We start from the raw sequence: 23,422 nt of genomic DNA on the forward strand, positions 1-23,422 counted from the left end.
TCCAGTCTGCCACACTCCGCTTTTTTTTTTAAAGAAAATCATCATTCATAAGGCAACATATTGAAATTCATACCGATTCCTTGTGGCAAATTTTCATAAGGCGTTTGATCAACTTTATATGTAAAATGGTCGATCACTTTATATGTAAAATAATAATCTTATATATAAAAATGAAATGGTCTGTGTTCGTATCCGCATAACTCGAAAACGGCTGGATGGATTTTCTTCATTCCTTCAGCAGATATGTTCGTTACAGTTTCCGACGGGTTTATATGATATTTCCTCATGCAAAAATTACGAATAAGGTTGAGTAAATCGTGAAATACTAAAATTAAGATTTGTATGGAAATTTCGCATGGGCATTTACGCCTACTATGCAGGACAACGTCTGCCGGGTCGACTAGTTGTAGAACAAAAATGTATGAATAAAGAACAAGTTTACTACTATATGTATGTTGGAGAGTGACCGGTAAGAATAAATTTTGGCTGTTACGCCCTTTTAAAATGTTGGTCTATAATTTATGTATATACATAAATGAATAAAAACAAACTCTTCTAGATTCAGTTCTTACCTTATCGAGGATTCGTCCAACAAGTCTTGCTGTAGCAACGGTTGCTCGTCTTCGATCTCATGTTCATGATCGTGCACCGATTGTGTCTGTTTCCCTCCTTCCCGTTCACTTTCATGGCACTCACATTGGCATTCTTCTGGTTTCACATAGTTGTACACGACCCCAGACATTGCTGCCTTCTCGTCCATTGATTCCGCTTGTGGTATAGTAGTTATTCGCTTAGGTGGTTTCCTTTTCTCAGGAATGTTATCGAAATCGATCCATTGCTGCGTTGAGCCCTTGCGGGGTGGCAGAGGAGGCGGATCCTCTTCTACATTTGATGCTTGATTGGCGTATATTCTCTCTTCGCCGTTGCTGGATGCTTGTGCCTGACTGGTACTGCTGATTCCCTGTTCAGCAAACTCGAACCAATTTTTGCCCGATGAAACAGACGCTTTACGTGGGGATCTTGTTTTAGGAGCTTTCTCCATTGTCATGTCATGTTTTTTCGGTAAGCTTATTCTTAGTTTTTCACCTCGAACTAAATGTCCTTCGGAATCATCTGCTATTTGTGTTATACCACAATAATTTTCCAGTGAGGCAGGGTGGATTGGTGTTGTAGATCTAGGCCTTTCTAGTGGACATGTTTTCATTTCCATTTGCGCCCGTTCTTTCATCGGTACCAATTTGACGCCGACGGATCGTTCCTCCGGTAATGTTGTCGGTATGTACGGCAGTTCGTCGTCGAAGGATTCTTGCAAAACTAGCCCCGCACTTTCATGGTCCTCAATTGCCAGCATATTGGGGTGCATGTGCTTGCTTGTATTCGTGGAATCCACTTCCGAATCTTTTTCGCTCTCCGAGGACAGACCTTGTTCGTCATTGGAAGCAGTCGACTTTCTGTCCGGTACGTTCAGAGCATTTTTATTCTGCAAGGACATCTTAACGGTGCTATCGTCTCGACTGGTGTCCTGAGATACTGAGGATTCCTCACTTACTGTGGGATTCAGCTCATTTTTGCGCTTGGCCATATCTGATCTCTGCTGCTGGCAGAGAATTTCCTCTGGGTTTTCTATGTAACGAGAATGACGATGAAAATCTATGGATTCTCCGGATGTGCTGTCTGATCTACTAAATCGCTCCTTTGGACTTCGCCTCTTAACACTATCTATTTGTTTGTTACGGTAAACAACGGGTGGTGTTTCAGATGCAGCTAGTTCTCTTTTTACCGTCGGATCTCCATTGAATGATTCGTTCTGAACAGCTTCTGAAAGTTGACTGCACTGACTTTCAGTTTTTGAAATGCTGAATTGGGTTGTAAACGTTTGTTCCTGACTTCCAGAACCCACTTTCATTGAAAACAATAGTTGTTTTCTCTCCTTAGCGGACATGTTAGCAATCGCTACGGCTTGTTTCGTTTCTTCACATTCAATGTTCACTGCAGTGACTGCCAAAACAACGGCTTCGTTTTCGTTGGACTTAGGACTAGGGGCAACACCATTCTGGTTGGATTGGCTGGCTAAAGGTAAGGCATTTGCTGTATTGGTTGGTAACGTATTGCTAGGTTGGTGTGGAGCAGCTGAAATTACCGTGTCTTGACTATCTTGCGAACTGTTGCGCTGTACTTCCATGCTCCACAAACTATCACGTTCCTTCTCCTCGGTTGGAGATTTTAAAGGAATTGTTATGGTACCGTCTGGGTTTTCTATTCGGTAACACTTCAAAGGTGGCATTGGCTTAGGTCTATTATGAATAGTAACGATACAATTATTGCTTAGCTTCACAGATTGGGTCGAAGGAGATACTTTATCAGGAATTATCTCCGGTTCTAGCTTTAAAGGCGGCGCTGGATTAGTAGATACCAATGGTTTCAATTGCTTTTCTTCTGGCGGGGTGTGCAAGGGGATGTGAATACTTTTACCATCTAACGGTGTATCGTAGTATCTTAAGTGAGAGCGTGAGTTTGCAACAGATTCAGAATCATTTTTGAACTTAAATTCAACATTAGCTACATTGGATAGTGTACCATGTGGGTTCGCATCGATAGGCGAAGGAGATTTCGATTTTGTACCATTTTTCTTCGGTTTGAAGATGGCTAGCACAGACTTCTGTTTACTAGGAGTTGTATTTAACGAAGCCGTGTCCCTTTCCCTACTTTTACTACGAGACCGTTCTCTGAATTCATGTGAAATGTTCGAACCACTTTTCTTGCGCATGTGACTACCACCTGGAGAATCTGGACTAGCAGAATCTTTCAGTTTGAATATAGAGCAGAAGGAACTTTTTCTTGAAAATGTAGTATTCGCGGGAGACGGCGATCGACTTCCATTCTCTCGTGATAATTTGGCATGGCGAGTGGGCTTCGGGCTAACGCTTGTTGCAGGACGAGAAGACCCGTCCCTTTTGTCTTGTGAGCTTTCAAGGTTCAACGAACGGGGCTTCTTCTGATCCTCCTCCATTATTCTTTCATTATCAGCTATTCCATTGTCGCTATAGCAGTGGTCTGGCTTTAGTTTAATTCTTATATATTCAGTTCCACTTGGCATCACACCTACTATCGGCTTATCTAAATCAGTTGGGGGAATATATCGTTTGTTTGAAATACTTCGACTGGTTTGCGGTGGTTGAATCATCTCTTCTTTGCGAGATATATTTGCATTGCTGTCTGACTTCCGTCGTGTCAGCTCCACTTCTGGCAAATTACTGCTTTTTGTCGCGCTAAATGTGGCATCCATGTTGACTCCCTCAGCTAATACGGCCTCTGTAGGATCCTTTTTCCGCGACAGGATCACTTGTTCGAGCATTTTGGCAGTCGATGGCTCAATACTGCTGGGAATGCTTCCGTCGGTAATACCATGCAATGGCTTGGGACCGCAGAATGATGTTTCCAGCAGCATACGATGAGGAGAAGGTGAACGAGATATACCAGATACTCCGGACACGGCAGATAATTTACTGTTTGCTGATCCCTGACTTCCAACGCTAGAGATACGGCTAGTACGACCGGAAATACACAAAAACGCAGCAACTTCCGAGCTTGCAGAATCCTTACGTTGATGATGGAGCGAAATTGATTGTTGTTCTTCAAATTTGAACATAACTGGCGAGTAACGCTGAAATTAAAAAAAAAAGTGAGCTGTGAAAATGGTCATTTAGAGATCATAATTACGCGTACCGGTGCTTGAGGCTTCTCTTTTTCGGTTCGTCCTTTCTCTGGTTCCATAAACTGTAGCTCTTCGGTAGAGCTTCTTAAGTCCATTGTTCCCTCTTCTCTGTATCCAAGGACACCGGAATCCTGCAATGTGCCAGTGCCAACCTATTAAGAAACGATATTATGTACACAGCTCGACTAATTCTTAAAATCTGATCATTCCCTTTACAATGAATGATACAAACTGCAACTTGTTTAGGTTTATTGCTTTATTGAAGGCATTACTTTCCAAGCATAGAATTTAAATTTGAAGTGATCCCAAAATATTGAAACATGGTAATCCATCAAAACTGATCTGATCAGTTATTCGTGAAGACAGCCCGGTATACGCATAAACTGCTGCTAGAAATCGTGTGAAATCTGGCAGCATCGAGTTGATTAAAAACGGTACACGACATTGAGGGCGTCCAAATAAATTGCAATCCTTGAAATGTGGGTAACTGGATTTTTCAGATTTTTTTTCCAACATCTTACATTCATCACCATTATTATCACACGATTATATTTCAAAGGAATGAATCGAAGTAAAAAGAGGGAGAATATAGATACCTACATTGAAGAAAATTTAAAAGAGTTGAATAATATTACTAAAAAACCCTATTATTTAATCATACTATAGCATTACAAAAACAAACATGTATATGTATATGTACTAGTCTACGTTGGTTGACGAAATAAAATAAATAAATAAATTATAAAAGAAAGGTAATCAGGTATGTAGCAATGAATAATTGAGTATTTAAGTAATTGAGATATGAAGCAATTAAATAATTATATTTATTGAAATATAATTAAATAATTAAGTAATTAGGTAATTACGTAATTGAGCAATGAAGTAATTAAGAAATTTGGAAATTCAGTAATTAAGGCATTAAGTAAAACATTGAGTAATTATATTGAAAAGTATTGGAGGTCAAGAGTCTTTTAACTTACCTGATCAAACACATTCTCTGGACTGCTGTCTCTGCTGTCGTGGTGGGATGAATGGGATGAGGCTCTGCTAATGTCGATCCGCGGTGTTGAAGGAGCTAGCGCACTTGTACTGCCGACTGCACTTGGTGGCGACTGCCTCTTGGGCGATTCACACTCCTTAGCGCTGTACCAACGGGACTTGTGACTCTGGCCTGCACCTTCCATCTAGGGATATTTTTGAAATGGAACGTAGTTAGTTATTCCAATTTAGGACCTCTACGGGTTCAAAAAAAAAATTCTTCAACATCTAAAAGTATGAATGTAAAGCTATGGGTCCATTCACAAATCATGTAACTCAATGAAGTGTTGAATGTGTACAGAGCCTGAATAATGGCATTTCATATCAAATTCTTTTCGGTGGATGATTAGTTTCTTTTTAAATCATAGACGTTTGCTAACTACAATAAAATTGGTTTGAATACTTTTGACAGGCGCCATACGTAAAATACACGAAAATAGCTTCATTTATCGGTATATAAGTATAGTATAGTATATAAGTAAGGTCTGGTTTGTGACAAGCAATCATTTATAATAGAGTGGGCCCGGTAATGCGACAGAATTATTACAATTAACCATTTAAATGGCATTTCATAAATTAATTTTAAATATGTCAACGAGATCTTGGTATTCCTTTTTGGTTTTAGAATTTGCTAGAAAATCTTTATCTTTATAATTCGATTGATGAGGAATTTTCCTGTGTTTCCACCTCCATCACACCTTTTCTTTGGCTGCTACTATGCATACCAACCATTGTTTTTACACATGATTCATGAGTGTTCAGTTTCAATGAATCGAAGACAAAAACTATTTTTTACTGTTGCTAATAGCACACGTAACGATTTTTTTTTATCTATCATTTATTTGGAAGGCTCATTTGCTGTGAAGCGTTACGGAGCCGGAATCATGTTTTTAAATATAGTTTATTATGATTCTTATACACTAATGTTAGTTTTGGGGAACCGTAAGACTCGCGGTTTGGTCAAGGTTAGGGAATACAATAATATTGAAGGAAAGGAAGGGAATTTAGGGTGCTTAAATTAATTACATATGATGTTGATATTCACATAGTTGATATCATTGGCGATGTTTCACATCTGCAACGAGATAAACAAACTTTTTTTGGGAGACAACGACGAGAGGAAGACATACGAGTGGGATTTAACGGTAGACAACAAGAGGAGACATTCTAAAGGACTACAACAACGAAAGGGATGGGTGGACGACGATTACAGTCTAACATCAGCCACTTTCAGAAAATGGTGGACAAGGGACATGTATTCGAAATCAAGACCCGCCAACACTTCCCTAATAGACCTCGGCTGCTTTCCTCGGACCCGCAGATATTCAGTTAGCGCAGATCTGGGGCCACGATGCTCCTCGCACGCCCACACGACATGGTCAATGTCTTGGTAATCCGCGCCGCAAACACAGAGATTGCCTTCTGAGAGCCCCACTCGAAAAAGATGTGCATTTAAAGAGTAGTGATTGGACATTAGACGACACATGGTTCGAATGAAATCTCGTCCCAAATTCAATTTTTTGAACCATGGTCGCCTCGATACCTGTTGACGAATTGAATACAATAATCTACCCATCTCCCCGTTTGTCAATTTTTGTTGCCAGCTGATCAAGGTTTTCTGACGAACTAATGAGAAAAATTCATTAAAGGTGATTTGTCGATCATAAATATCACCTTCCATAGCGCCCACCTTAGCCAAAGTGTCCGCTTTCTCATTGCCTGGAATCGAGCAATGAGAAGGGAACCAGGCCATGGCGATTGTGTAAGACCGTAAGCACTCAAAGCTTTCCGTATCCCATTCAGGAGATACGCTGAGTGCCTAACCGGTTTCATTGACCGAACAGCCTCCAAGGAACTTAGACTGTCGGTGAAGATGAAAAAGTGGTCAGGAGGTAGGGATGCGATTTGCTCGAGTGAATAGTTTTTAGCTGCTAGCTCAGTAGTATACACGGAACTAGGCTCTTTGAGCTTAAAATAGGCGCTATGGAAAACGTTAAAACACCGAAACCAGTGGAGTCATTCGATTTTGACCCATCTGTGAAAAAGCTTCTCTCCTGGCTGTCGTGCCCGTATTTGCTTGCAAATAATGGAGGTATTACCTCCGCACGAAGAAAGTCTGGTATTCCATGAACCTCCTGCTTCGTGGACAGATCAAATGATACAGAGGAACTGTAGGAGTCTAAGGAGTTAGCACGATTGGTGTCAACCGAAGATGGGCATACCTCCAGCGTCATATACCAGTGGTAAATACTCATGAATCGAGATTGAGAATTTTGTTCAAGCAGCTTCTCGAAGTTGTTAATGACCAATGGATTGAGAACCTCACAATGGAGGAGGAACCGTAGCGATAATTCCGCGAAACGATCTGTCAAAGGAAGTACTCCCGCAAGTACTTCTAAACTCATTGTATGAGTCGAATTCATACAACCCAACGCGATACGGAGACAGCGGTACTGAATCCTTTGAAGCTTCAGCATGTGAATTTTTGCTGTGGACTGGAAGCAGAAGCTACCGTATTCGAGAACCGACAGAATTTTTGTTCGATACAACGTGATGAGATCTTCGGGGTGCGCTCCCCACCATGTTCCGGTTATTGTTCGCATGAAGTTGATTCGTTTCTGGCATTTTTGTGTCAGATACACAATGTGCTTCCCGAAGGTGCTTTTCGAGTCGAACCAGACCCCGAGGTATTTAGAAGACATGCTGTGCGTGATTGTATTACCCATCAGTTGAAGAGGGAACTGTGCCGGATTATGGTTTTTTGAAAAGACAACCATCTCAGTTTTCTCCGGAGATAATTCGATCCCGGAGATAATTCCCCCCAGCTTTAAAGCCCAAGTAGACAAACTGTCCAAAGTATCTTGCAATGGTCCTTGCAGATCAACCGCAGTTGGACCCGAAACGGATACAACACAATCATCTGCAAGCTGCCTTAACGAGCAATTTGGCATGAAAATAAACGTAAAAATTGTACAGAAGGGGACTTCTTGAAGTTGCCAGGTCACCATGAGAAAAACTCATACGCTTCTCTGACAACAAATTGTACAAATAGTTGTTCAAAATTGGTGAAAAACCACACGAGTGGAGTTTGTCGAATTAGATATCGACGCAAACTGGATCAAAAGCCCCCTTAATGTCCAAAAACATTGAGCCTATTTGCTCTTTTTTAGCGAAAGTTAACTGAATTTCTGAAGAAAGCAACGCAAGACAGTCGTTCGTTCCCTTTCCCCTACGAAAACCAAATTGTGTATCTGACAACAAACCATTCGATTCAACCCATTTGTCTAGCCGGAAGAGAATCATCTTCTCCAATAGCTTCCGAATACATGACAGCATCGCGATAGGACGATATGAATGACAATCCGACGTAGGTTTTCCGGGCTTTTGGATGGCTATCACTCTCACTTGCCTCCAATCATCCGTTTTTTAGTATTAATTAGTATTTACATACATCATTAGGGCTAATTGTAGTCTGTTGATGAAATCACACAATAAACAATAAACAATAAACAAATTCAATAAGCGACGTCTGGGAGGTTTTTGAGCAAATTGAACCTGATTCTATCTATCCCTGGAGCTGAATTGTTACATGAAAGGAAAGCAAGCGAGAATTCGATCATCGAAAAAGGGCGATCCATATCATCCCTGTCAGCAAAAGTATCACGTGACACTTGCTCCACTGATACCGAATCCGGACAAACTTTCTTTGCGAGGTCGAGTATCCACCGCGGCGAGCTTTCACGATCTTCGTTAAAGGACGACGCGTTGCGCATTCTCCTTCCGACGGTCCAAAGAGTTTTGATTGAAGTCTCGCGCGACAAGCCTTCAACGAAAGTGCGCCAATATCCGCGTTTCTTCACTGTGACCAGCTTCTTGAACTGCACTTCAAGCGCGACGTACCGTTTGTGAAGAAGAATCGACCCGTTTTTTTTCAGAAATCTTTAAACGCAGAGGATTTCTCACGATAGAGTCGTGTGCACTCGCTATCCCACCACGGACTATGCGGCTTCCCACGAACCGAACCCCCTGGCACCGGCCGGCGCTGTGCATCGAGAGCGCTGTCAAGAACCAACTGAGATAGAGACTGGTACTCTTCTCGTGGGGGAAGAGCTTCTATCGACTGTATGCCATCGATGATGGCTTCTGCATATTTTCCCCAATCGATGTGCCTTGTGAGGTCATATGAGAGGTCGATAGAAGCAGATTGATAATGTCCATTGGAAATTAAAACTTCGATCGGCAAATGATCACTACCATGGGGATCTTGGACCACCTTCCAAGTACAGTCCAACGATAATGAGCTCGAACAAATGGAAAGATCTAGACGGCTATCTCTTGCTGGAGGTGCCACTCGCGAAACTTCTCCAAATTGATATTCAAAATTGACATATTGAAGTCGTCGCAGAGGTCGTATATCATTGTTGAACGGTTTTCGTCATACAGTTCCCCCAGCCTGTTCCGTGGGAGTTAAAATCTCCCAAGAGCAACCGCGGCTCGGGCATAACCGAGCAGATGTGCGAGAGATATCTACGAGATATCGCGGTGTTTGGAGGAAGATATATCGAGGCGATACTGAGGTCTTTTCCCCGAATAGTCACCTGACATGCGACAGCTTCGGTGCCTGGCATCGGAACAAGATCGACTCTATAGAAGGAGTGTAGTTTTTTGATCCCTAACAGCACCCCTCCATGTCCATTCGCCCGATCACGGCGGATGATGTTAAAATCAGGAAAATGAAGGTTCGCATCTGGTGTTAGCCACGTTTCACATAAAGCAAAAACATCGCATTGTAATTTATTAACTAAAAATTTAAAAATATCTAATTTCGGAAGAATACTTCGACAGTTCCACTGTAAAATCGAAATCATCTTACCCTTATTGACTAAGTTAGCCATCGACGGATACGAATGACTCGAGGAGGGGCATTTTTGAAGCCAGCTGCTTCAGGAGAGGAGTCAAAATAGGAAGAACTGTTTTCACCATGTTCTTCATGGGGTCGGAAGCATCAAAGAAGTTGAGAATGAGCTCCACGATGCCAGAAAGCGTGAACATTGGAGCGCTCGGATGTTCTTCCGTTCGCTCTCTATGGTCTCCTTCTGGCTGAGAAATCGAACCAAATGGGGCATCTGGGATTTTAGATGCCTCGGAAGCGGTGGAAACTCTCGTTCATCCCGATGTGGAATCACAAAAGTTGAACGTTTTGAGTTCCACCTGCTTTGGAATTGACCATGTTGGAATGGGGCTCACTTTGGGGCTGTTTTCTAGGCTTTTTCGAGGGTCGCTGGCTTTGTTTTACTCGTTTCCTCGTTGAGCCTTTCAAACAAAGAGAATCCCATTTCCAACTTCAGAGTCAGAGCTGCCTTGATCGTCCAGAGGAAGAGACGAATAGATGGTGTCAGAAACAACCGATGAAGCGGCCTTTCTCAGCATCTCGGCGTAGCTTCGACGAGAACGCTGCTGAAGAGACCGTTTCTGGTGAATTCGCATCTGTATGTACGTCGGGCAGGCTTCGAGAGCATGTGGTGGCCCTTCGTTGCAATAAACACATTTCGGCGCCGTCTTGCACGCGCCATCCACATGCTTCTCTCCGCACGATGCACAGCGATGTTTATTGCAGCAGTACTGAGCGGTGTGGCCCAGCTGCTTGCAATTAACACAATTCATCACCTTCGGTACATACAGCCGAACAGGTAAACGAAGTTTGCCAATCACCACATAGTCAGGCAGTGCGGACCCGGAGAATGTCACACAGAAGGAATCTGAAGGCGAATAAACTCGCTTCTCCCCCTCCTGCGACACTGAATGCATTTGCTTGCAGTCCAGTATCTCAACAGGAGGCAGCGAAGCATTTTTGAAACGGCCAGAACCTTGTTTCAAACTCTCGCATATCATGCTCCACCCCGTGAGTGAAAAGCTCAAAGGAAGCAATCTCGTTGGCCTGTTTGGGATCAGTACAAGTGACGCGCAACTTACTAGACCCAACCATGTCAATGGTTGTGACAGACGAAAAACGCTTTTCCAGATCTTTGCTAATCTGACTGATATTTAACCGTTTGCCTTTGGGTCGGAAGAAAACAACGTAAGGCCCACTAGCGTCGGGAGGGTATGTCTTGTGGCTGGGGTTCGTGGGGGAAACATCTGAGTTGCTAGTGTCTCGTTAACGATTTATATCAATAACAGAATTAGATATTATTGAGCCAATTTCTCAAGCTCGGGGCGACGCAGCTTTTTAGCTTTGACTGACCACACAATAGACTGGCCCAGCCGTGTATGGGGAGAAAAAACAGTGCCTTATTGGGTAGGAAAATCAATCTATGAAAATTTCAGCTCAATCGCTCGTTGCATAAGCTCCGTGCGGTAAGATGCACGGCTACAAAGCAAGGCCATGCTGAGGGTGGCTGGGTTCGATTCCCGGTGCCAGTTTAGACAATTTTCGGATTGGAAATTGTCTCGACTTCCCTGGGTATAAAAGTATCATCGTGCTAGCCTCATGATATACGAAAGCACAAATGGTAACTTGGCTTAGAAACCTCACAGTTAAAAACTGTGGAAGTGCCTAATGAACTCAATGAATCTGCGAGGCGGCAATGTCCCAGTTGGGGATGTAATGCCGACGAAGAAGAAGATAGGATTGTCAACCGAAATACATCGGAGAATACACCTCCGTCACTCTTTCGTTCGGGAAATTGGTTCGGTATGCTCGCTTTAACTCAGAATTGCAACAAAAGTAGTTGATATGTTAAAGATCAATTCCACAGAACATCATACGATGCTTGTCATAATAATTTTCTTATCGTTATACGTTGATTAAATAATCTTCCATATAGCTTCCGGCTGATTTATTTGGCATTGGGTTGTGTACTTTGGAATGCATTGATTACCTACGGATGTAATCAAAGGCGACTGATTTGGCTTGGGGCTTCACCGCAAGAGGGCGAACGAGGCACGATATAAACGGGCGCGGAACACACAAAACTCGATTTTCCGGAGGAAAAAGCGCCAGCAGGAAGATCGAGACCGTGAAGAGACGGAGCAACTGTACCGTACACACGAAAGTACTATCAGAAGTTGAGCCGTTCACGTAAGGGCCACGTGCCACAACCTGATGTATGTAAGGACATAAACGGGAACCTTCTTACAAACGAGCGTGAGGTGATCCAAAGGTGGCGGCAGCACTACGAACACCTGAATGGCGATGTGGCAGACGAAGATAGCAGTATGGTGATGGACCTGGGATAACGCGCGCAGGACATAATATTACTGACTCCGAATCTCCAGGAAATCCAGGAGAAGATTGGCCGGCTGAAAAACAACAAAGCCCCTGGGGTTGATCAACTACCAGGAGAGCTATTTAAACACGGTGGTGATGCACTGGCTAGAGCGCTGCACTGGGCCATTACCAAGATTTGGGAGGAGGAAGTTTTGCCACATGAATGGATGGAAGGTGTCGTGTGTTCCATCTACAAAAAGGGCGATAAGCTGGATTGTAGCAACTACCGCGCAATCACATTGCTTAACGCCGCCTACAAGGTACTCTCCCAAATTTTATGCCGTCGACTAGCACCAATTGCAAAGGAGTTCGTGGGGCAGTACCAGGCGGGTTTTATGGGCGAACGCTCCACCACGGACCAGGTGTTCGCCATCCGCCAAGTACTACAGAAATGCCGCGAATACAACGCCCACACATCATCTATTCATCGACCTCAAAGCCGCATATGATACAATCGATCGGGACCAGCTATGGCAGCTAATGCACGACCACGGATTTCCGGATAAACTGACACGGTTAATCAAAGCGACGATGGATCGAATGATGTGCGTAGCAAGATTTTTTTATGTACAGGTTATCCGACTTCGTCAGTAGATGGAAATAACCAGCGCGGGGGGGAAACATACATTTTCAGTGCAAAACGTAAACAAACGAGCATAAATTCCATACAAAAATCCAAGATGGCTGAGTTGCGGATATTGACAAGTCGGATAACCTGTACATAAAAAAATCTTGGTGCGTAGTTCGAGTTTCAGGGGCATTTTTGAGTCCCCTCGAAACGAGTAGAGGGTTACGGCAAGGTGATGGTCTTTCGTGTCTGCTATTCAACATCGCTTTGGAAGGGGTAATACGAAGAGCAGGGACTAACACGTATGGTACAATTTTCAATAACTCCGTCCAGCTATTTGGCTTCGCCGGCGACATAGAGATTATGGCACGTAACTTTGAGAAGATAGAGGAAGCCTACATCAGACTGAAGAGGGAAGCTAAGCGGATCGGACTAGTCATCAACACGTCGAAGACGAAGTTTATGGTAGGAAGAGGTTCAAGAGAGGACAATGTGAGACACCCACCGCGAGTTTACATCGGTGGTGACGAAGTCGAGGTGGTAGAAGAATTTGTGTACTTGGGTTCACTGGTGACTGCCGAAAGCAGAGAAATTCAAAGACGCATAGTGGCTGAAAATCGTACGTACTTTGGACTCTGCAAGATGGAATGGAACTCGCTGCCGTATCAAACTGACAATCTACAAAACGCTCATTAGACCGGTAGTCCTCTACGGACACGAGACCTGGACGATGCTCGTGGAGGACCAACGCGCACTTGGAGTTTACGAAAGAAAAGTACTGCGTACCAGCTATGGTGGGGTGCAGAAGGGCGGACGGTACGTGGATGAGGCGAATGAACCACGAGTTGCATTAGCTGCTGGGAGAACCATCCATCGTTCACACCGCAAAAATCGGACGACTGCGGTGGGCCGGGCACGTAGCCAGAATGTCGGACAGTAACTCGGTTAAAATGGTTCTCGACAACGATCCAACGGGCATAAGAAGGCGAGGTGCGCAGCGGGCAAGGTGGATCGATCAGGTGGAAGATGACTTGCGGACCGACCCACATCAAATAGATATTTTCGCGACGACTACAACACGCACCGTAATGATTTGCTCGATGGCTACTCTGAGTGAAACGACACAATTTAGCATGATTAACTCGAACGTTGAGATTTTAATGATTTCTAGACCAACATTTAGAAAGGGCGTAACAGCCAAAAATTTATTCCCTTGATTCTTTCTCTAAACGGGACAGGCAAAATTTTGTCAAATTTCAAATAACCATAACTATGTGAAATATCAGCCGATTTTCATGATTCTGTCACTGTCCGACGGAAAAATTCATCTAGTTTTAGAAATATGGATCGAATACATACCCAGACTGTCAGATATCAAAGATATTCCGGATTTTTGGAGGGCATATCAAAAATACCAATTTTTGGTCGCTTGTATTTTGTCTATGAGTGGAATTCAAATCCCTCCGTTCTTCTATCCACCCAAAAAAAATATTCTGAGTTTACTTGAGAAATTCTTTCGAAATTCCAAAGAAAGCCCTCTTGAATTTCTAAGTAAACTTTTGTGAAAAACCAAAAGAGTTTTTTTCGAATGATCAAAAGAATTTTCCTTGGGAATTGTGAAGAATTTACTTCAAAAATGTAGAATTCATTGTAATTGACATTTTAATACATTTCATTAGTATTCCAGAGATGAGCCATCCGAGGGCTGCAAGTCTCTCTAATGAAGATTTACAATAAAAAATCCATTGAAAATTCCCAAAAAAAACACCTTGGAAATTTGGAACATATTTTGGTGCAAATTTGGGAGATGTTTTCTGTGAAAGGAAAGATTTCACTTGGAAATCCAAATGAATTTTCTGTAGAAGTACAAACTATAATCCAGTTTGAATTCATACGTGTTTGTTAGAACTTTAAGTTTTTTTCTGATTAATTTACCATGGAAATAGAAAATACTGTTACGACAAAATTCAGGTAAAGTTATAAAAATAATTACCCGAGTAAATTCAGGAAAAGATTTCCGGGAAATTTAAAAGAATTTCCTAATCAAATTTTGAAGATATGTTTGTTGCCACTGTTGCCGCAAGTCAATTGTTAATGGAAGCATTCGCTCCGAAATGCAGTATATACAATATGAATGGGCTATTTATCCTCATGGGTGTATTTCAGACGATTCTCCCCTATACTAACAATATTTGCATTGTTGTGTCCTTTAAAAACGTGATGTTTGATAATCATATTGGTATAAATGATAAATGTTTCACAATAGCCACTATGTTCAGGACCGGTTTCACGGAAACGGCCGTATCTTAAGTGTTTGCTAACCGATCTGTGACATTAATATATCAATCAACTTAGAAAAAGCTCTTATTTCTGCATAAAAGGCCCAAAATTTCATTCATACTAAAAATTACGACCTCGTTCTAAAATACTGTTTAGCGTACAAGGATTATCGCCTCGCAGCTCAGTATTCATTAAGCACTTCCGCAGTTATTAACTGCGAGGTTTCTTTGCCAAATTACCATTTTTGCATTCGTATATCATGAGCCTCATATGCCCAACATAAAAGAAAAGATACATACTAGAGTGTCCCGAATAAAAAAGTCCAATAGAATTACAATAGAAATTATTGTAACAATACGATAAATTTAACTGTAATTACAATAAACTCTATTGCTGTTCATAATAAAATAACAATTAAGAATATTGTTTTCCACCATAAATCCTATTGTAAATGGAAGTTTTACAATAGAAAATAGGGGTTGTTAGTTACCGTAACAATAAAAAAATCGTTTATTTCTCGAATAAATTTTTGCCATTACAATAGAATTTATTGTAATTCTATTGTCAACATTTTTCTGTCAATAGATTTTATTGTACGTTTATTGGAACAACAATAAGGCAATTTAATTGGTACAATAGAAGAACAATAGGAATGAATGTTCATTAGGGTGGCTCAAAAACACTTTCTCAAATTTTTTGATGGGCCGCCCTCTTATTCGGTTCTATTTGATGCCCTGATGCTCTGGACAAAATTTCAGCCAAATCGGTCAACGTTTGGGCAGTGCTAAACACGTTGGAAGTTTATATGAAAAAATGTATGCAGAAACATCCAAAAACAGTGATTTGCAGTTGGACGGCACAATTTACGATCAAGAACCATGATACTCATTCAGTTCTTTTAAAATAAAATACAGAATGTTATGCTGAAAACCGCGAGAAGATTAGAGTTTATTACGCAAAGATATTAGCATTTTACTGGAGTGTTGTAGGGGTGAATTTATTTCTTTTCAAAGGTAAAAGAAACGAAATTTGCTCAAACCCCACTGTAGAGAAATGCTAATAACTCAGCCGGGCAAACTCGAATCGTCTCGCGGTTTTCTGCATAACATTCTGTATTAAATTCTCCAAGATCTGAATGATTATCATAGTTCTTTATCGTAAGTTGTGTAGTCCAGCTACAATTTACTGTTTTTGGATGTTTCTGCATACATTTTTCCATATAAACTTCCAACGAGTTTAGCACTGGCCAAACGTTGACCGATTTGGCTGAAATTTTGTCCAGAGCATCAGGGCAGCAAATAGAACCGAATAAGAGGGCGGCCCATCACAAAAATTGAACAAAGTTTTTCCCATACTAATTTGAGCCACCCTAATGTTCATCAATAAAATGTATTGTAATTTTATGATATTTCAGTGTAATTCTATTGAATTTTCTATTCGGGGTGCTAATTACAGAGGGATCACCCTTCTGAACTCGGTGAACAAAATTCTGTCGCGTATCCTGTTTAACAGACTGAGACCGCTTGAGGAGTCCTTCGTCGGCGAATACCAGTCAACGACGGATCAGATATTTAGCCTGCGGATGATCCTTGATACATTCCGGGAGTAGAACTTGCACACTCCACATCTCTGTTCATTGATTTAAAAGCAGCGTACGATCCAGTGTACTTGGGCTCACTGGTGACTGCCGAAAATGACACCAGCAGAGAAATTCGGAGACGCATAGTGGCTGGAAATCGTACGTACTTTGGACTCCGCAAAACGCTCCGATCGAATAGAGTTCGCCGACGTACCAAACTGACAATCTACAAAACGCTAATTAGACCGGTAGTCCTCTACGGACACGAGACCTGGACGATGCTCGTGGAGGACCAACGCGCACTTGGAGTTTTCGAAAGGAAAGTGCTGCGTACCATCTATGGTGGGGTGCAGATGGCGGACGGTACGTGGAGGAGGCGAATGAACCACGAATTGCATCAGCTGTTGGGAGAACCATCCATCGTTCACACCGCGAAAATCGGACGACTGCGATGGGCCGGGCACGTAGCCAGAATGTCGGACAGTAACCCGGTGAAAATGGTTCTCGACAACGATCCGACGGGCACAAGAAGGCGAGGTGCGCAGCGGGCAAGGTGGATCGATCAGGTGGAAGATGACTTGCGGACCCTCCGTAGACTGCGTGGTTGGCGACGTGTAGCCATGGACCGAGCCGAATGGAGAAGACTCTTATATACCGCACAGGCCACTTCGGCCTTAGTCTGATTAAATAAATAAATAACGATCCAGTGAAATGAAATAAGCTGTGGCAGATAATGTCCGAACATGGTTTTCCGGCGGAACTGATTAGACTGATACGTGCAATGCTGGATGGCTCGGAATCAAGTATTCGGATTGCAGACGAAGTGTCGGACTGAAGCAGGGTGATGCACTTTCGAATTTATTGTTTAACATTGCACTCGAGGGCGCTGTTAGGAGATCTGGCGTGCAAAGGAACGGCACTATCATCACACGGTCGCATATGCGTCTGGACTTAGCAGACAACATCGACCTCATTGGAATCAATCACAGAGCAGTGATGGAGGCTTTTGTCTCACTGAAGAGGGAGACGGCGAGGATAAGCTCAACCAATAACTCTACCAAGACAAAGTACATTGTGGCAGGTTGAGATAGAGGAAGACCTAGTAGTGTTGGTGCTGAGGTAGTGATTGATGGGGTTGTGTTTGAAGTTGTTGAAGAATGTGTTTACCTTGGAACGCTTGTGGAATGTGACATTGACGTTTTCCGTAAACTGAAAAGACGTATTGCTGCTGCGATTAGGGCCTTTTACGGATTACGTAACCAGTTACGGTCCCGCAACATGCAGACGGAATCGAAATTTGCTCCATACAAAACTCTGATTCTACCAGTGGCCCTTTATGGACATGAAGCATGGACGTTAAAAGAGGCGAACGAAAAGCTTTCGTGGTTTTCGAGCGAAGAGAGCTGACAACAATACTCGGAGGGAAACTAGAAAATAGTGTGTGGCGCAGACACATGAATCATGAGCTGCATCAAGTATGCAAAGAAGAAAACATTGTGAATCGTATAAAATACGGCAGCATAGATTGCAAAAATCGCTTTAAATAGATATTTAACTAACGATAAAAGAAAGCCGAAAACCTCTTCGAATCATAACAAGCCATGAAAACAAAACTATCGCACTTGTATACAAGTTGGAAAAAAACTGATTCGGATAGGCGGTCCCCACCGAGGAGGTTTGATAAAACGCTTTGTTCTCGTTCATTTTATGTTTGGGACCAAATTTTTATCGCCCAGATGTGTAAAACAAGTTGAAATGCATCATCAGAACCGATGACCCCGCAATTGGGGCTTATTAAAAGAAATTTAACATGGGTTGTAGCCCCCCGAATCAGTTCATTATCGTAACAGCTACCGAAAAACGTCTCTCACGGTGTGCTACCTATCGAGAGTGTATACAGACATGATAAGTGAGAGATTTTCTCATTCTCCTTTGGATTCAAACTCTGTACGGCAGATTTCACTAGGCTGGTCACTTCGTGCGAATGTCGGAAGAAAGAATAGCGAAAACAATATTCAAACTCTGAATATTATATAACCAGATAGAGGTCGGTTACACGCTGACTGCACGCGGTGGAATCAGACCTGGGGACCCTAAACGTTTGGGGAAACTGGAGGAACATCGCCCAAGGCCAACGATTATGGAGCTCTACAATGCGCCAGGCATAGGTGTATCGACGCTGTAGCCAACCAGGTGTCCATGTAGGTATCATGAGGGTTATGATACTTTTATACCCAAGGAAGCCGAAACAATTTCCAACCCGAAAATTTCTTAGACCGGACCGGGAATCGAACCCAGCCACCCTCAGCATTGTCTTGCTTTGTAGCCGCGCATCTTACCGCACGGTTAAGGAAGAGAGGAGGTATATTGTCTACTCTGAATGATTGATGCCCGAAAGTTGGGCAAATAAACTATGAATGACCTGAAGTTAAATCATTTTTTGGGCATTGGAACAAAAATAAAAATGACATATGTGAATATTATGAAGAATTTCGCAATGATTATGAATTTGCAAGATTCACCGTCGAATGCCATTTTTGCAAGCTAATCTGTTAAGGAAAAGCGGCAAAAATTAACGAGTTTTTTTTTAAATACTTCTTATCTTATGCTTTTATAAATCTTATCACCCCGATATCACACGTTTTGAGCTTAAAAATAGTATGTTTGCCATTATGGCTTTAAGTGCATAATCCGATCTGATCCATTTTCAATAGGAAACAGAAAGACAAGATCTACAATCGAATACAAACTGTTGTAATCAAATCGTTTGAGAGTGCCAGGTAAGTTAGTAACTTTTTTAACACGTGGATATGGTTGCTTCCTTTAATTCATGAGTTTGTCCAGTTTGGTGTTAAGGAAATTAATCATTTGTTTGAGAAACTGCATATATATATATATATATATATATATATATATATATATATATATTACGCAATACCGAGAACAAAATAGAGTAGAGTGGGGCAAGAGTACGCACTTAGTTTTCAATCGATCATGTGGCCCTTATGAAGCAAGCTTCTGCATATCAAATCAGTGTCGATGATTCATATACTCTTCCTTTATGTTACCTAGTGGAAAAAATATTGAAATTATTGAGATTCGTTTTAGTAGAACCCTTATTGCAAGACAAGTGAAAAACGCACTCTTACCCCACCGGTGGGGTAAAAGTGCGCATCGGGTGGGGTAAGAGTACGCATTTACCCAATCATGTGCTTTAAGTATATATTAACACAAATAAGAGTTAATAACATTCAATTGATGTTTAATGAGCATATATTAGGGAATGTTTAAAGATTACGTAACTCTTAAAGAGCGAGGGGGTCCTAAAATGTGCACTTTTATACGAAAACCATTGTTTTTTATATATACAAAAAAACTACAGAGGTAAAAATATATATCAGGTTTCGCGTGGCGTATACAAAGGCATTTTCCTTAAAGAAAGTTCACCAATCACGTAACGTAAAATTTGGCTATTTCATCACCCCTCCCCTATCTTACACTATTTGTATGAATTCTCTAAAAATTATATGGATCGTCATACATCTCGCAACCTCTCCCAGCTAAGCGTTGCGTAGTTTATGGATGTTTATTTTGATTAAATGAAATTATCATTTAGATGAAATTGTGTTTTCGTACTATGTTTAGATGTACAACAAGTCCTAAAACAATTTCATTATTTCGCTTCAGTGCTTTGTCCGCTAAATCGTTTCCAACACCAAACTACTTCAACTTATCCTAAAACTTGTGATAATTTCAAATTCTGTCCCTTTTTCTTAGTTGTGGATCTTTACGCTTTGGAAGAAGTCTTATTTCGGCCGGAGATACGGGTTTGACATCATAACTTGAAGATTCATATGCGTACTCTTGCCCCACCGGTTCCTGCGTACTTTTACCCCACAGTCCCAAAAATTATTCAAGTAATGGTTTTGACTTCTTGGAAAACCAAACGGATTGGTGTTCTGTACCATAAAGTACTCTATACAATAGGTTATCGAAATGGTATAATGTTCACCTGATTGAACGTATATTTGGTAATGAAATACTAGTTTCGGAAATCCAACTATTTTTAGCAAAATGACCAAAACGTTATCTAACTCCATATCTCCCTTGTTATTTATTCAAATCGTTTACAATTACACATGATAATAGTCAAACTGATGCAGTGCTGCTAGTTTATCTTTTTTTATTACTTTAAAAAATCGAAAACGTACTCTTACCCCACGCGCACTCTTGCCCCACTCTACTCTACTGTTTTTGAACAAATTGGCACATAATCTTTCGATTTCTTTGATACACATCATTTGGCAAAACTTAACACACTGGGACACTTCCAGTTCGAAAACTACAAGCAGAACTCCGTAATTACTCGTTAAGGCTCCCCCAGACCTAAGCGATTTCATCGCCGCGACGGCGACAACTAATCGCCGCGATTCTATCGCTGAGTCGCTGCAAGCAATGTTCGATTTATCCTTCCATACCAGCGACGACAGAATCGCAGTCGCCAAGCGATAGAATCGCGTCGCGACTGTCGCGTCGCGTGTGTTTGTGGGAACCTTTAAAGTGCTTGTACATATGTACATGTAAAATATTGTCCATACATAAACAAACAAAAAATCGTGTTTTTCGCCAGAATACGTATTTTTGGACGAGGAATCAGAATACATAAAAATCTCATTTTGGGTAGTTTCTCAAACAAACAAATCGCTTCGGCAATCGACCACCATAATTCATAAGGCTTTTAAACATAATATCATGTATAGCACATGTTCTAAGAGGCATTCAATTTACTAAGTCCTGTTCTAGGTAATTGAATTATGAGTGAATCAACCACAATGCAAAGTAATTATTTTGTCAATTGTGGATAACAATTATTATAATAATAACTATGGTCATACATTTTAAGATTGATTTTGTTGTTATTAAATTCTACTGTGGACTTGGTATTTAAAAAGTATTTACCTTTGTGGATACAAACTCAAGTGTAATTTAAATGTAGTGTAAATATTGTAAACAAAATTGTATGCAAAATCAAATCTGGTTATTAACTCATATGAGACTAAGCAAAGTATTCCTATGAGCAAATATATAATCTAAGCTACAAAACAATGCAATAATCACACCATCAGTCGCGACACGTTGAATTACAAATACATAAGCAAAGTGTTTTCACACATTTATAAAAGCGCAGTGATTGAATCAAACGACTACATATCCTTTGAAATATCTTTTTCTAGAAATTTTGTTGTGTGTAGTCTAAAGCGGAACATTTTATGTTGCTATTCCATAAAACATAAAAAAATAAACACTCATACGCACTCTATTCTTATCTTCATTTGTCGTATCCTCAACTGATGCAATCGGCGCGGGACCAAGTCGCTTTTGCTTTCTTGTCGGATGTGAGGGTGATACATGATCGGAAGGAACTATCGTTGTTGGGTTCTGATGCATGTGGGCTCCATTAGTGCTATCCATAATGCTAGGAGTTTTGTTCTATTTCATTCGATTGTTTCTCGCAGCAACTTCGCACACTATATTTATGTAATGGCTATATAGGGAAGATACGCCTGTCTCATGATAGACCGACCTTTTTTTAGCGCAAACCTATACCCAGGCCCGCTACAACAATAGGAGGTCAACGGAAGAGGCGTGTGCAGTTCGATATAATGTGGCAGAATACTGTCTGGTTGCTGCTTATGTATCATCTTCCATCACTCTTATCACCACAGAATTGCAGGCTTATTAGGTCATATCTTGGTGACCTGTTTTATTTTCACCTTAGGTCAAGATATTTGTCGAATATTTCAAAATATCACACAATAATTTCTTATTTTTTCTTCTTTTTTTGCAATTCAATGGTACGTTTTATCAGCACTTTCCATCAATCATAAATCTATCGCACATTGATTACGATATGACCCATGCTCCCTTCACGTGCAACAAAAATAAAATCGATATGTATCCGTCGACACATGTTCAAAAAAAGCATCCCGATTTCTAACGCAAATATCTATATTATCAGATTGAGAAGAAGGTGAACATCTTGAGTCATTCAGCTAATTAATAAACGTAAATCGATAATAGGAAAGAATAGAAACTTTGATTGTTACAGAATATTGGAAAGATATATCCAAGATGGATTGCACAGAGTGGAAAGACAATTTGCAACTGTTCCAGAGTTTTCAGAATATTTTTCATTCAATGCAACACAGTTTTCAAATGCATAATTATTCTCACTAGTTAGTACACTTCTTTGAACACATTAATCCATTCCATAAATTCAGATTTCAAGAAAACCAATCGTGGTGAACTAAACAGTTGCAAACTTTTCGTAGAACATGCATTCCAAAGCAATTTCATTAACTAATAATATGTAGCACAAGATCTTCCGCCAAAATGTTGAATAAACACCTTATTCTGTGACCGGGATTAGTGCACTATTTCAAGAAAAAAATTAATTTTCTTCACTCGGCAGACACATTTCATTTCGTACGGAACGGACGTGGAAAAAGATTTTATTCTTCGAATGACGATAAGCGCATGTCCTGCATATAGGATATTACCAAAAGGAATGGACTTGTCGTCGGCAGATACGAACTGTAGACACTGGTGCGCATGAGTCAATTTAGTACATATGCTGCTGATACTGGGCCCATAGACTATTTAAAATGCTATCTTGAAACCGTTATTCGAAATTTTATTTCGTTACTGTGACATTTTTGAAAACCAAAAAAAATGTGTGACCCTAACCAACTGAGCTAAAAACAAATAAATACGTTAAAGACTTTCAGGACTTGATTAGTGGTTGGATTTAAGTAAAAAGCTAGTAGCGCTGGAAGTGATTGAGAAAAGTAGGACATACCCTATGCTATGGAACTGCCCAAGATGAATACACCATTAGGTGTTCCAATCTGCCAAATTCATGATTCAGCCATCTTGGATTTTAGTATGGGAGAGCCAGCCGATTTGTTTATG

At 41.1% G+C, this 23,422-nt stretch overlaps 1 protein-coding gene across 1 annotated transcript; it reads right to left on the reverse strand.

The window, feature by feature from the left end:
- Nucleotides 1–568: 568 nt before the first annotated feature.
- Nucleotides 569–22,964, reverse strand: LOC134222250 (uncharacterized). Its single transcript, XM_062701393.1, has 5 exons — nucleotides 22,859–22,964; nucleotides 21,767–22,014; nucleotides 4,696–4,899; nucleotides 3,727–3,867; nucleotides 569–3,664 (listed from the first exon to the last, which is right to left on the reverse strand). The coding sequence occupies exons 2-5, from the start codon at nucleotides 21,920–21,922 to the stop codon at nucleotides 569–571; spliced, it is 3,597 nt and encodes a 1,198-aa protein (XP_062557377.1). The 5' UTR covers nucleotides 21,923–22,014; nucleotides 22,859–22,964.
- Nucleotides 22,965–23,422: the final 458 nt, after the last annotated feature.

The sequence above is a fragment of the Armigeres subalbatus genome, chromosome 3 (assembly GCF_024139115.2).
Source record: "Armigeres subalbatus isolate Guangzhou_Male chromosome 3, GZ_Asu_2, whole genome shotgun sequence".
NCBI classification, from domain to species: Eukaryota; Metazoa; Arthropoda; class Insecta; order Diptera; family Culicidae; genus Armigeres; species Armigeres subalbatus.